Below are 15,947 nucleotides of genomic sequence, written 5' to 3'. Positions count from 1 at the left end.
GTTGAAAAGTTTCGTTGGAAATCTGTCATACCTCAACCCTCTCCTTTGTAAAAGTAGACAGTCGTGTCTGCAATGCATAGCAATTAGTTTGTGCATCGTTAGTACATTGGAAGGGTTTCCCCTTTGTCTTTAATCTTTGGAAGAAAGTCTGAAAGATGGCCAACATCACCTGGCATAAACAACCAATGAACACCATTGCCAAACTCTTGAAAGGACTCTTTTAACTCTCGTTTTGTTTGTGTCTATCCGTGTGTCCCGCGGCGGCAGGAGCAAAGCGGACAGAGAAAGCAGAGAGCGTTATAGCTCCTGGTTAAAAAAAACAAGGAGTTGAGTTTGGTTTTATGTGAGAATAGGAAGCAGAGGGAGGGAGAAATCCCCCAACACTAACTTCCCCAGTTCATGCCAAAGCACGTCTCTAAACTTGAAGGATAAGGCTGGTAATAGTCCACGTTCTTTATTGTCAATAAACGCTCTGAATTATTAATGTTGTAGAGCTCCATTGTTGTCCAAAAACTACAGGTCGGTATCAACGGTCAGTATCGGTCCTGACACCAATCCACCGCATCAGATTGGACAGTGTGTCCCTTACTTTCTTACACCTCCAGCAGAGAACCCATTGGCTTGGGGCTGAATGCCAGAAATCCCAGTGAGGTTCGGTCTTTTCATGGGGTTTGTTGACAACAAGAAAATATATATAATATAAAATATATAACACCGACAGCCATAACCCATAGAACTTCACTATCAAAGAGCCCTTTGAAGAGGTGAGAGACGGACAAAATGTACTCAAATTTCTCAAAACTGTCTTCTCTCTCTCTCAACGTTTGAAATCCAGGAACACACACACACACACACACACACACACACACACACACACACACACACACACTTTCCTTGTTACTCCCTTCAGGTCTACTGCAGTGACTCCCTGAACGTCCCTGTCCTCTGCTGCTGTCACACATTCTCTGTGATCATAAAATATTTTGCACACGTTTCAATACATCGGATGTGTGATGAATGTCCTTTTTCAAGTGGGAATAATGAACACGACAAGCCCAGAGGCTTCAACTCATAATCAAGCAAAGTGGCCTGAAGGAGAAAAACAGCGCTAACAATAGTCAGATTTGTTGTTTACGTTTAATATGATGGTGTTGGGGGAGTGGCTTTGGACGGAGGCTCGAAGGGACAGTCAGTGTTGCCGACTTCACGACTTTCACGCTACATTTAGCAGCTTCTGGAGCTGAGCTGCTCGCCACTTTCATTGGAAGAGACAGGAGTGAGGTTTTTTGTTAAGCACTGTGCATTTTGATATTTGTTCCACGGAAAATAGAGAAAGAGTTGCACGACTCTTATTTAAGGTTAGTTAGAAGTAGTAGAAACAGAAACAGAGACCCACGAAAATCTCAATGGCAGATTTTCATTCAAGCCAAAGTAAATATCAATGTATTATTGCAATTACTGCCATTGTATTGTATTGGCTGGCAAGATTTCACGTTTGCATGTTCAGCTGACCTACTGTGCTCCGACTAAAGGACTCTCTAGAATACACCCGCAATTCATTTGTAGTCATTTAAATGTTGCCCTGTGATAAATAGTAACACACAATCATTTTCAAATTACAATTACACATCACTTCCTCTCCCGGAGATACGACACTATGGGGCCGGTAAAATAAAAGGTCTTATTGGGCAACATACAAACCACAAAAGAAGGCAGGTAGTTTTGGTATTAAAGCACATTTCTTGCACAAATCAGCACGTGGCATCTCTGCATTTGATGCCACGTGCTTTAGACTGCAGGCAGCAACACATGTGAACTCTAAATTCTTTATAGCAGAACTGCACCGAGCTGCTCGGTCACCATTGACACGGAGCGCTACTGTGCCTCTTCTCCCACTCTGAGAATGGGCAGAGACCAGAATGAAAACCAGGCACCTCCGATCAAAGTGTCACTTCAAAAGAGCAGATCTGGGTTTTGGTATTATGGCACAAAATCATGGATGGAACATTTGACGTGAACCTAAATTACCTTGAACACTTTCATCCACAACGCGCTCTGCTGCAAAACCTCCAGTACAATTCCAGTCATTCACCTTTCAAAGAGCAGGCATTGCTAATTCAAAGCATTTAGGGAAATATCAGTAAGAAAGCTTTTGTTGCTGCTCAGATTTTTTGAAGATATATTGCTGAAGCGTGACTAGACCAGTGCTGCCTGTAGCCGACAACTAGGGAGCTCTCAGGTGTGACGGTCCATCGCGGCTGAAGGGGCATCGCTGTAACAGAATCACGGGAGTTATTCCCAGAAAACAAACAAAACAAAGAACAAAAAAGATTCCAGTGAGTAATGTTTGTTCCCACTGACACACACTCACACACACACACACACACACACACACACACACACACACACACACACACACACACACACACACACACACACACACACACACACACGCGCGAGTGAGAGGAGTGAGAGGACGGACACAGACGGCGGGAGGGAGGGAGGGAGGGAGGGAGGTTTTGCTAATTAGTTGTCACCTTGTTGCCGTGGCAATGAGTACATTGAAATTGACTTATTATTAAAAACAACACCAAAAAAAAAGCAATAAAGAACCAGAAAAAGTGAAGGAGGGAACACGTGTGTGTGTGTTTCTGTCTGGGAGGAAGCAGCACCAAAGAGGGTGAAAGAAACAGTAAAAAAACATAATGAATAAAAGAAAGCTGCAGTAAATGAACGGAGCCAGACAGACTGAGGCCGAGCAGATGGTAAAAAAACAACAAATAACACCACCGCTGCCTGTGTGTTGATGCTGTCCGACACCAATAATACGACATTTGAAGAAAATTACTTGGAATTGCGACGAAACACCATTTGCTCAAAGAATCAACACTAATATCAATATAAAACAAGCATTTTTAGATTTGTGAACAACAAACCAAGTACAGTGAATGGCATAAAAAATGAATTACTCGCATAGAAAACCTCTAAACAGTTATTGATTACAGTAAATACATATAGACGGACGGATATCAGATTAATGCCAATGACTCAGTATGTTTTCAAAACAACAGTAAACTGACAAACATAATACGATGATTTGATTCAGCTCATATTCTATATTTATAGAAATGGCTCAACGATAAGATTTCCATTTTGGCACGTCAGGTAAATTATAATTATAATTCCCTTGTTCATGAAATGTGCCATACAAAAATACATGCCTCCCTATTTGCCAGTAATACCTTAATGGATGTTTTAGAGCTCACAGGTTAATTAATGAATTAAAAACTCGTCGTTTTAGGATAATTAGTTCTTACGGGGAGTCAAGACATTACTCAACTGTCGCTTCGTCATTAATTCGTGCTGGTCCTCTATGCTAGAGTGTATTACATGTCATGCATTAATTCATACATCAATTCAAGCTGAGTCATGCATTCATTACTGTCAAGTCATCACACTGTTACTGTTCTCTGAGATCAAAGAGGGATGGAGAACACAGCTAAATGAAACCAGTGAGTTCCCCAGATACATAGAAAACAACTGAATCCAGCTGAATGTAATGAGACAAATACATTCATCTGTCCAGCAGGGCTTGTTACCAAGCTGGCAAACCCAGAAATAAACCAACGCAGTTGTAGTTGAGAGCAAGTCTTCCTGCATCTCCCGACCCATTAAAGAAAGTGCGTTCTGCCTGCAGTCGCTCGTATATCACCGGAGGCTGAGTGCAACCGGGAGGAGCACTGTAGTGGGCACTGCTGGCAAGGATCCCAGGAGCCATTAAGCTCGGCCTCTAACTGTCATTGTCCCCACCGTCTACGTGTCCTGCGGAGCCCGCCGGCCGAGATTTGGACCACTGCAAAGCACAGAGCCGTTAAAAAAAGGTCCCGCAGTGATAAGACGTGAGCTTTTAATCAGGGAGATTATTAGCAGCATAAACGAACAACGTGCTGGCTCTGCTCAGATCGTTCCTCATGGATGTTTATGTGGGACAGGTCCTTTAAAATACTTTAAAGGTTTGTTCGGGGTCTTTAGAAGTGGGGTTGTATGAGGTTCTTATCCATAGTCAGTGTATTACTTCAGCAGGTGGCGGACAGACAAGAGTACCAGCATGGAAGCAATGTACTGCTGAGGACGGGAGCAGCTGCAACATGTGTTTAAAGACGCCTAAAACAAAATCACTGCAAGGTAAAGCAGTGAAAATATTCTAAATATAGCATACACTTTTTATTTTTTTGCAGTGTCTAAACTACGTCTACAGTGGTACATTACTTTGCTCCCGTGCTGGTCCTCCTGTCTGTTTCTCTAAACTCAATCTACTGGAGGAATACAGCGACTATGGAGAAGTACCTCATACAACCACACTCCACAACATCCAAACTATACCTTTAAATACTGCCATTACAATCCACGTCACCTTCTGTGGGAAGACTTTGTGACGCCTACTTTAGGTCAAAATGTATATTAAAGGCACATTTCTGTCTTTTTTCAAGCCTGAAATCCAATCCTGTTGTAAAGTGGAGTTCAGTCCTCTAAGACCTCCGTCGGGGCTTGCAGAGAAAAGCAGTTTTTTTAAAATCAGTCGCGGACTAAAAGCTATTTGTTTAATCTCACAGAATCATATCAAGAGGAGAGCCTTTTAGTCCGGGAGCCGTGGGGTCGAACCTTGTTTTGTCGGATAAAGTTTTTTTCTTTGCTGTTTCTTGTAGCTTAGGGATACGTATTCAAAATACAAGAGGGTGCTCGGTGATATCCCTTGAGCATTTTCAGATATTAACCCCTTCTTGCCCAAAATCATGCAAAAACTAGATTTATGATATTTCATGCAATATACTTGATTTAAATGCATATAATTTGTTGCCTACAGTGATTATTACAAGCTAAAAACACTCAGTTAATTCATATAGTGAGTGCATTGTGTCTGTGTATGCCTGTATTGTCACATTTTTGTTTTTTTCCAATTACAAGACAGCCATGTGCTTCGTTTAAGACCATTTTTTGTTTACAACTGGTCACTGCTTACAACAGCTGCCATCAAAAAACAAGGTAAAAACACTGTAAAAGCTGGCAGTGAGATTGGTTATGGATTCAGAAGTGTTCTGTTGGAGGTTCACCTGCGAAGAGAATAACAAGCTGTTCAATTGAGTAAGTCTGCTGATCGAGACAACATTTTAGTGAAAATCACACAGGGAAATGTATAAACCCTTTTTTATATATTAACAAATTTTAACATTTTATTTACAGAGTTGGTTATGGATCCAGTGCCTGAGGAGTGTTACTTCACTTGGAAGTTCAACTGCCAAGCGAAGACGGAACCATTGATATCTTCAGGACCAGTCAGAATAACAAACATTATCCAGTGTAGTAAGATATATGGGGATGAAAAACACTTTGAGCTTCAAGAAGCATTAGATAACAACAATGAAACCACATTGAAATGCCATAAAAGTTGTGTTTCAAGTTACACCTCAAAGACTTACATTGAACGGCACAAACGTCAGAGGCCCGGAGAAACTGAATCAAATGTTCCTTGCAAGGTGACCAGGCGCTCACGGTCAGGAGGGTCAGCTGAATGTTTTGATTTTCAAAAGCACTGTGTTTTCTGTGGTGAGTTTTGCAATCTTAATGTCGACAAGAAGAACCCCTCCAGATGGAGGGCTGCATACCTATTCAGAGAAGTGGAAACCAAAAAGTCTCTCTTAGAAGTTTGTGGAAAACGAAATGATGATGTTGCGGAAAGTGTCCAACACCGTCTTCAGGGGGCAATTAGTGACCTACATGCTGCAGATGCCCGGTACCATGCTGACTGTCGACAAAGATTTCTCTCTTTTCGGTCACTCCCAGGGCCGGCCACTACTTGTAGAAACACAGATGACACTGATAATGAGGATAGTCCCTTTGCATCAGTTGTAGAGAAGATGACAGCTGACCGGTCAAGAATGTGGAATTCTGTTGAACTTTTTGCAGCCTATACAGACCGTAATGGGGATAGGCTTTCCAGGAGGACGCTCATCCGACAACTCCAGCAGACATTTGCCAGTGAGCTCCTGGTGCTGTCCTCACCTGGCATAGCTGATATCATTGCTTTTCGTAGTTGTGCCTCGCAGACTATGAGACTTGTGAATGAAGACGAGGATGACTTGGAAAGCATTGCAACGCAAGCTAGCAAGCAAATCATTCAGGATGTGAAAAACATTGACATGGACAAGGGACACTACAACATCAGCATTAATAAGGACATTGCCAAAGAGTCAGTGAGTGACTTCCTGTTGATGCTGTTGGCAAAGTTGTCCCCAAGGCTAGATAATACCCTTCCTGCACTGCTCATAGGTTCAATTGTCACAAGTACTCTCAAGTCACAGGCAACTTGTTTGCAAGTAGACCTAGCAGGAAAGATGGTAGAGTCCAAGAAGCTTATAAATAGCATGTACTCCTATGGTGTCTGCTGTTCATACACAGAGTATCGCAGGTTCAAGAAATCTGCATCTCAGGCAGCAGTAGCCGATCTGAAGTTATCTGGCATATGTAAGGCTGAAGAGGGTCTAGTTCAGGCAATTGTGGATAACTTTGATGCAGATATATCCTCGCAGAATGGGAAGCAGTCCACACATTCTCTGGCTGTTCTTCTCACACAGTACTCACAGAACCGAGAAGAGGGTGAGGAGCAGACAAATCCCAAGATCAACAGGATCCCTAAAGAGTCACCAGATGTTCCATATGATGTGGACATCCACAGATACCAGGGACCCAAACAGCCTTCAATGCCACCAGATGGAGCTAAAAAGACTGTCTGCTCCCTGAAGTTACTTGCTCAACAAGCAGTCGTGGTTAGCAGATCTTCAGAGGCCAACCTTAGTTTTCTACAGGATGTTCTTACTCAGTCCAACTGCCCGGAATTCCATGGATACAACACAAAACAAAGCAGGGAGCAGGGTCATCTCCCTCAGGCCAAGACAAAAGTGCTCTACCTACCCCTGATTCACCTACCAGAGGACACCAAACTTGTGCCAGACTATATTCTAAAGATGATCCGATGTGGCTGCAAGAGTAACACCCCTTGCAACTCCAAGAAATGCAGCTGTAAAGAGCATGGTTTGCCATGCACAATGTTCTGTGCATGTTTCATGGTAGGATGCTCAAGATCCTAATACCAGACTGCAAGATGTGTCCTAACCAGGAAGTTACTGCTGTTGTTTTTGAGTGTTATTCTGTTTGGTATTGGTATTGTATTTTGTCCTTATTGTCTTGTTATGTCTTAAATTTCTAAAATCAAAATAAACATTGTAAAAAAAAAAGGAAGTCACTAAAGTTTCATTCAAGTTGTGTAATGTTGAAAATAACTCCTGCTACCAAAACGGTTTTGCTGGCATGGCCTGAAAGGGTTAATATTCATAGATTTGTAGTGCAAGACATTTTTACATCACCCTTTGTATGAATAAACACTAGAAAAAGCTAATTTGATTTGTTACTTCAATATATTGCATGAAATGTCATGAATCTTGGTTTTTGTGTGATTTTAGTGATTTGGCCATGAAAGGGTTAATATCTCAAAATGCTCAAGGGATATCACCGAGCACCCTCCTGGATTTTGAAGAGGTACCCCTAAGCTACAAGAAACAGAAAAAAAAAAAACTTTATCCGACAAAACAAGGTTCATCAAAAAATCAGGCTTTGGCTCCCGGACTATTTTGTTTGGGTAAAAGCAGCTTGAAGGAAAATGCTGAATTCATCAGTGAGATGAATCTCAGCATGCCCTCTGTATTCTAACGTCGTCATGCGTCTGCGACGCTCCGGTCAAATAACGCAGCTCTTCCCAAGGCACTCACAACGTCACCGTCACTGGTTCGACCTGTAATCGCGGTGCAACCAATACCCACGGCAGGGCAATCATTTCTCAGGCTTTATCAGAATCAGATCAGTCGTGACTGACGAAGGATGCAGGGAATAAAGAGCCAGCCCATAATCCCTCAGAGAAATATCTGGATCTGCATGAGACTTAGATGTTTGAAGGTTTTGTGCACCTTAAACAAAGACCACAGCTGATATTGTCTCAGTGTTGCGACCCTGCAGTAGAAATCACATCATTATCCCCAGCTGCTGCTCTGTCAACTCGTATTTTTTACCCGTTTCTTCTTTCACTTCTTTCCTTGATAGTGAAACATGTGAGTCGAGTGTTTCATTCAACTTCCATTCAACCGAGTCCACCGATAACGTGAAGGCGTTTATGTCAGAGCGTTGATTTGAATTAAGTCGGAGTTTGCCGACTACAAAGCTGCATCTTCAATTCAAATATATCATCGACAGAATAAGAAATTCTTTGTTTTAAAATCCAAGCACCTGAGGTATGTTGAAGTCTTCTACCGTGGACACCAACGTGCAAGAAATCATCCCAAAGCTCAATCTACGCAGCAACAGGTGACGCTTTGCAGAGAGAAAGCCAAAGGGTCTCGACTGGTCGGATTGTGTTGACCAGACTCGTGTTCATCTGCTCGTCACTCACCCCGAAGTTGGAGGCTGCAAATCTGGCCGGAGCGGAGACGTTGGTGGAGGCGGTCGGGTGGGCGTAGAAGGCGTTGATGTTGGCCAGCAGGGTGCTCATCACTGCCGGTACCCCTGACAGCATGTACTTAGAGGACAGGCAAGAGAAATGGCTGTGGAGGGAAGGAGAGGAGAGAGAGAGAGAGATGGGAGGGAGGAGAAGGAGAAAGGGAAGGTTATAGCAGGTTTTTGGAAGGAGGCAGATTGAAGGTTTAAAAGCAGTCAGAGGACGGATATGTAGAGGGGGGAGGAGGAGACAGGTGGAGAGGGAAGGAAGGAGGACGACACGGAGAAACCAGAGAGATCAGAAGCAGGATGGAGGGTGGACGGAAACCAACAAAGATGAATTAAGTTGAGATTAAGTTAAAGCAGTTGATCAACAGTGTACACTTGTGGCCATTTTTTCCTCATTATCACGACTAAAGAGCTCAACACTACTTTTTGAACGACTCGGCTTCTGTAAGTGGATTTCTCATCACGTCGCTCAATCGGCGTTTCAGAAAATCCAGAAAATCCTCTGAAGTGTTTTAAGCGTTGAACCGAGCCAATCGACCACCAGCCGAATTGTAAATGAAAAGGATTTATTTAAGAGCAAAACAATTAACTGGAAAACAGAAAAGAAAGGCAAAGGTACAGAACTGTGAACATAATTATTTGAAGAGTGAAGGAAATTACTACTCGTTGTCACTGCGACGGTTGTGAGGCCTTGGACTACACATCTCTTCTCCAAATGTTATCTCTAAAACTCATTCAACACATTTTATGACGCATCGTTTCGCTGTTAACTAATGCACAAAACTATAAATGCTGTTAATTTGACAGCACAAGTTACTAATTCGAGAGTGTCAAAATATTTCCACACCTGATGGGATCCACAGAAGCAGACGAAGAAGAGCTCGTTCCAGTGAAGGAACCCAAATGAAGCTTTCAGTGAGATGTGAGACTTAATCATGTTCGACAGCGCGTCTGTGTGTTTCAATCACAGTTTCCATTTGCCGGTGTTATTGGATGGCTCGTATCCCCATCTCCTCTGGGACATTTCACAATTTCACTCAATGCTTCCCGGCCTGATTATGTTCCATGTTTGTGCTCCAACACAGAGACCCGCTCTGTCCCTTTAACGTTAAACTACATTATTAATGTAATTAAACCACAATGTGTGAATGTGTGAGTGCGTGTCTCTCTCCACCTGCCTACAATGATCCAATCTCTGTGGTGGCAGATCATCTTTTCTCATTCGATAAACTAATTAGCATGCTGTTTATAGTTCATAACAACCTCTCATCACATCAACACACACACACACACTCGGCTAGCATGATGGAGACGGCGAGCTCACGTCATGGCCTGGTAGATGGACTCGATGCCGTAGCGCATGGCGAACTCGTCCACGATGTCCTGCTTCACCTCGTCATAGTAAACCTTCCACGCGTCGTCTCCCTGAGCCGCTGGGATCTTCACCACGCCGCCTCCCTCTACGTCCGTCGAGAAGTGGAACATGTTCTACCGAGAGGGGGGGGGGGGGGGGAGGTTGAGAGAGCAGGAAAAACATCACCAGTGCTGAAGGAAGTGAACAGCCTGGTTACACAACAGCGGGCTGAGGAGTTCTGGCTTCGGAGGTTGTTGAAAACTCACCAAAGTGTAATAGGAGCAGAATAACAGAACACAATTCTGATTTGGGACACGACACTGCTGAGTGGAAACATAACTGTTTCTTGCCAACCTTATTCCTGACATGACATGTATGCGTGTGTGTGTGTGTGGGTGTGTGTGTGTGTGTGTCACCTCATGAAGGCAGGTGTACTGTACGTGGTAGGGTGCCACCTTCTCCTCTCCCTCGATCTCCACGCTGATCTGAAGACGAATGGCACCAGACACCGCCGACTTGTCTGTTCTCTTTTCTGCAAGTGGAGACACACGCCCACACACACACACACACACACACACACACACACCCACACACACGCGCGCACACACACACACACACACACAATTACTCCGAAGTCGTACATCTCTCAGAGTTGAACTTCAGTTGAACTTCGGATCTAAGACGACAATTAAAACTGCCGTGTTAATGAGCAAATCTGCACTCTGAAACACAAACACCAACTACACACTCCCATCTACCACACACACACACACACACACACCATGTCTCCCACATTCCTACATACCCAGGTTGTACCAGACGTCCATCTCTCCGCTCAGAGTTCGGACCTCGATGATGCTCTGACCCAGGAAGTCGTCGGACTCCCTCTTCAGACGCTGCTTCACTCGCGACTTGATGTCGTCGTCTTCGTCCCAAACTCGCAGCTTGATGCGATCCGAGGAGTTGTGGCACTCGCTGTGGAGACAGAGGACGGGTGGGCGGCGGACGTGTTGTTTTCACAAACGTGTGGGTGTCGGAGCAGATGGCTAAAGTGGAAGGTTTGCGCGCATGGAGCAAATGAACACCCGTTCATGAATACTTTGCGCCTCGTGGTCTTTCTGTGGTGACGAGCCAGTAAACATGGATTCAAACTGTACGACATGTTTCAGATGATTTGGCTAAAACCTGGTTGAATTTGAATGAGAAATGATATGATCTAATCAATGCTAACTGTGACAGAGCTTCTAGTGAAAACATATTCAGATTCAAACAGTGACTGAGCCGATGCATATTTGAAATTCTCGATGCCACTTCCTTTCGTGTGAATGAATCTCATTTCATGATTGTATTTCCTCATCTTGTGGCTCTGTGTTTTTCACTTAAATAACACAGCTTCACATCAATCAACACGGAAGTGTCCTACTCGAATAAACACTCATATGCGTCTGATACTACTGTGATTCTACAATTATATACTGCATTTTCACTGAGGTGTGATTTCTCTATTATCAGGACCTTTGTTGGTAATGGAGGTTTGAAGGCCCTGCATACCTTTACAGGTGACTCATGTCCGAATAAATATGATGTGTTGTACCAGTCAGGTGCGCCAAAGCTAACAGCAGAGTGAGGGAGATCAGTGTCTACACACACACACACACAGTCCTGACAAAGACTACAAACAACCAAAAGAACTGAAGTCACCGGTGTAGTTTCACCACAGGTGTGCAGGACCTTAAAGTAAAGGATGTGAAACCTTCTTGCAGCCCCGTAACTCTGTTTATCTGCTCCAGCTGAGCTCTACAACCAGGAAGAAAAGAACACGCTGAACTTACAAGCTGAACTTTTCCTCCCAGACTGGGTTCAGGTTCCCGTAGATGGTCTTTGTTCTCTTCTTGGTCTTCCCAACTTGGATGGTGACGTACGGGTCGCTGGAGCCCGTTCTGTCCTTGGCCTGGAGACCCTGCGCACTGACGACTGAAAACACACACAAACAGAGGGAATGACTGTGGAAATTGCATAAGAACAACAAAACATCTACTCGCTGCCAACATCTTTCTGTCTCATTCACACACACACACACACACACACACAAAACACAAGGTATCACCCACACAGTTATACAAAGCCTCGTAACACACCAATGGTGACTCACAGCCGACATTTCTCACCAAATGACTTACACCTGATGTTCTGCTGTTCTGTGCGTCAGGTCGTCAAACAGAGGTGACCTCACCCGGCTTTTAAGTGAGAAACATCTGGCCACCACAGAGACCATGTTTGGATTATATGAGCCGACATGCACATTTGTTTAATTTTAAATGACATCTTTTGCACTGCTTGTTGTTTCAGTCCAAAATGACTCAAATAGAATCGACACAATGACCGTGTTTGTCTTGAAGACCGTCCGTCTGGCTTCCATTGTATCCAAGTTATCGATGGATAATTGTGTGTTTGGGACGTCTGAGCGTCAACCGCTATAAAAACTTAGCGACCAGGTGATCGTCAGCACTCATCCAAGAGGAAGCTACATAAATAGCAGACACGGCAAAGACAGAACAACTATGCGAGGCAAAACAGTGAGCGGACAGCTTGTTCCAGACGTTTGCTTTCGTGAGCTTCTGGTGTCGTTGAGCCGGGAAGAGGAGCTCACTTTAAATGTTGTGTTTGTAAAACGCAACCAACTAATCAAAGTGATTCTCTCGTTACCTGAGGGAAGGCTTGCTGAGTGTCAATATGTTTTTGCTCAAAACCAACCAACAATGATCCAATAGCAGGACAGAATAGAGGAGCCTGTATCTTAACAGGGCAAACATGGTTATCTGCAATGGCCATTCACAATCCAGCCCGACACATTTATGGAAACCGTTTTCATTGCGTATCAAAAGTTCACTTCTGGAATCTGTAAATAGTTCAATCAGCAGAGGAGGAGCACGTGACCACGAGGTGAATGTGAAACAAAGCGTCCCTGCGTCTCCTCTTCATCCGAGCTCGTCCCCGGTGATCGGGGAGACAAGGTGTGATGGCTGCCATGGCAACACTGCTGCCACTATATGGTGTGTGATGTGTCTGGTTGCTCTGGGCAACAGCGGCAGTCATGTTTTGGCAAAGGGAGGCGTCGGTTTAAATTGGTGAAGCTCGCAGATAACCAGTTCAAAGTCTCTCCGCAGCTCAGAGCAGACCGTCAGAGAAAATGATGAACTTTCACGGACGTGGAATCGTTTCTTTTGGTATTTATGTGAAACCTGACGCGCTTTGGTTCAGCTTCACATTCTCACAGCTGCAGGTTTTCACAGCCGTCAATGTCAGCTGTGGTTGAAACCTTTGAAGAGATTTACCATCCACATCCCTGGGATCTGAACGCGCACGGAAACTTGTTTTTTTAACTTTCTATCAATGTCATAAAGTATTGAAATGTGTTATTCTGATTTCTCATTAAATTTCATTTTGGAAAGCAATTTACACTTTTTAATCTTTGCAAGAACTTTAGTTTAGTTCTACTTATTGAACATAGTACTTTATACTGAAGTAGAATTACCGCCTTGTGGTTGCATGCCTCCGCCTAAATCTATCACACCGCTTTGTTGTGTTTCAAGGCCCGCTGCTTCGATGTCCCACCTTCTGATTTCTCATTAAATCCCAGTTTTATTTTGGAAAACGGTTCCAAAGCATTTATCCGCTATGTTTATCCGCTGTGTATCACTGTGTTTTAGGCTTTTAGAGAAAGCGTTATTAGTTTTTCCTTTCAAACATACTTTGTACTACACTGGAATGCCCGCCTCAGGGTTGTACGCCTCCGCCAACCAGTCAAGTTGCAGATTACATCCATTCCTGTCCAAAATGTCATCACTTCATCATTGTATCTGTTTAGACGTTTATGTAAAACCGTCACAGTTAGACCTTTGACCGCCAAATTCGTACCAATTCATATTTGACTCGAGAATGAAGTTTGGTCCTCCAGGCGCTAAAAAATAAAATGCGCTGCAGCCGGTGCGGCTGATGTGTCAGCTGATGCTGAGAATAAAAAGGCCACGCGACCTCGAGTGTGCTCTGCAGATCGACTTCACGCAGAGATATGAGTGTTATATGCACAGTACAGGTGGACACGCTTCGACACAGAGTGCTGCTGCTACAAGCGCTGTGAAGTAACAGTAATAATGGAGAAAGACAAAATGAAAGAAAACACAGCTTTTCCTGTCTCTCACTATATGTCACGTGGTCATAAATATGGTGTTTTTTTGGATGACGATCTGCATTACTGCATTAAAACTTGCCTTTGTGTGTTAAATGTATTTGTATGAAAATGGGTTTAACTGTTCTTTGAAGTTGAGAACAGAGGATGTTGCTGTACAGAGTAAAGCCCTCTGAGGCACATTTGTGATTTTGAGCCGTACAAATAAATTGGTAAACAGAGAGAGAGACAAGAGACTGAAAGGATAGTGTAAAGAAAAACGCAGCACATTTTTGCAAACCTTCTGTCATCTAACATATATTTAATCGAGTTCAAATGAATAGATGTCCCCTATGGAGTATTCAGGTCACCATTCACATGTTCTTTTTCACTGGACGTACCGTTGATGGTGATCTTGGCCGACCACTTGGAGGTGCCGTCCAGGACGCTCTGCTTGATGGTCTTCATGTGCTGCCCGTGGACCAGCTTGGTGATGTTGAACACCTTCCGGATCTCCTCGAAGATCTCCGGCTTGTTCCTCTCGCGGATCTTCATCCTGTCCTTCATAGCCATGATGATGTGCTGCGTCCGGTCCTCCGCCCCGGTCTTGGAGCTCTTCTCGGCCGCTCCTGAAGGCGACAAGGTGGGAGGAAGCAGAGGAGAAGGGTGGCTGATGAGTTCCTAGAATTTAAATTTCCAAGTAGTTTAATAACGTCACTCACTCTGCAGGCAGTCGGCGTTCAGCAGCTCTTGGCATTTCTCGTGCACTTTGACGCCGCACTCCGCACAGCGCATGCCCTGCCGGGCGATGCCCCACAGCAGACCCTCACACTCGTAGCAGTAGGTGGGCGTGGTGGCGGTCCAGACCTCGAAATTGTGCGGCGTGGTGCAGGAGATGGGGTAGATCAGAGACTGCAGGGTCTTCTTGAACACATGGTTTTTCTGTTGGATTGAAGAGATAAAAAAAAGAAAGATGGATGGATGTAGGAGATGTGGGACAAAGGTAGAGGGGAAGCAGGATAAGAGAAAAGGGATAAAAGTTATCCAACAGAAAAAACCACAACAACAACAGGGCAGAGAGTGATAAAGGAAAGTGTGGCGAAAAAGATGAGTGGTTAGAAGAACACAACAAGACAAGATGGAGGACAACAGGGAGAGGTAGCACAAGAGATCGGGGGAGCAAAAGCAAGAACGAGAACTGATTCAGCTCCGATAATTGTCTTTCTTCACATGCTGATCTGGTGTAGCTTTCAAGAAAAAAGCGTCTTCAGCGTTAACGCAGGACGCAAACGGACGATTTCAAGGTGGCTGGTGATGAAATGATATACAAATGTGGAACAGTGCTAATTTGTGTGTTTGTAATTCTTGGCCTCTTTATTGGTAAACTGTTGTCCAGAGTGGGAGGAGGTGAACACATCTCCGCAGGACGAGAGGACACCTTGACTCGAAGCCCGGCTTGATTTGGTGAAAACAGAATTTGTATTGTGGGTTTATTATTTATGCTTATGAGTATTTTTGTTTTTGTAATTGTAGAGATTGCAATATGGTGGTATCAATAGTGCGGGAGATCGCTTTCAATAAGAGAAACTATTGTTCTGTCGTGGGTTTCATCGCTCTCATGTCTGCCTCTGGTTTGACTCAGTCTTCTTCGAACCGCTTTGACTGTTGTTGATCTGACCTGTGTTGTTTCAATTGTTTGGGCCTTCTGACTTTATTTGTCTGTCTTGTTCTTCTGCCTCTGATTTACTTCCTTGTCCTTGTGAAGCATGCTGTAGCTTTAAAAAACAAAAATCCTTTATAGATAATGAGATTTCCACTTTGGCTCCATTGTTATTTCCAGCGTTATTAAGACAAATAAAAGTATGGATGAACAGA

At 43.9% G+C, this 15,947-nt stretch overlaps 1 protein-coding gene across 1 annotated transcript in view; it reads right to left on the bottom strand.

The window, feature by feature from the left end:
* Positions 1 to 15,947, bottom strand: part of LOC306779100 (protein unc-13 homolog B-like) — a gene marked incomplete at its 5' end in the record, with an annotated part of 135,265 nt that overhangs the window by 31,873 nt on the left and 87,445 nt on the right. The window contains 7 exons of the mRNA XM_079270866.1: positions 8,498 to 8,648; positions 9,875 to 10,038; positions 10,321 to 10,436; positions 10,710 to 10,879; positions 11,737 to 11,878; positions 14,474 to 14,701; positions 14,795 to 15,014. Coding sequence (XP_079126992.1) covers positions 8,498 to 8,648; positions 9,875 to 10,038; positions 10,321 to 10,436; positions 10,710 to 10,879; positions 11,737 to 11,878; positions 14,474 to 14,701; positions 14,795 to 15,014 — 1,191 coding nt within the window. The remainder of the gene's footprint in view (positions 1 to 8,497; positions 8,649 to 9,874; positions 10,039 to 10,320; positions 10,437 to 10,709; positions 10,880 to 11,736; positions 11,879 to 14,473; positions 14,702 to 14,794; positions 15,015 to 15,947) is intronic.

The sequence above is a fragment of the Melanostigma gelatinosum genome (genome assembly GCF_949748355.1).
Source record: "Melanostigma gelatinosum genome assembly, chromosome: 6".
Taxonomy (NCBI): Eukaryota; Metazoa; Chordata; class Actinopteri; order Perciformes; family Zoarcidae; genus Melanostigma; species Melanostigma gelatinosum.
This window is presented reverse-complemented; position numbering and strand designations above follow the sequence as displayed.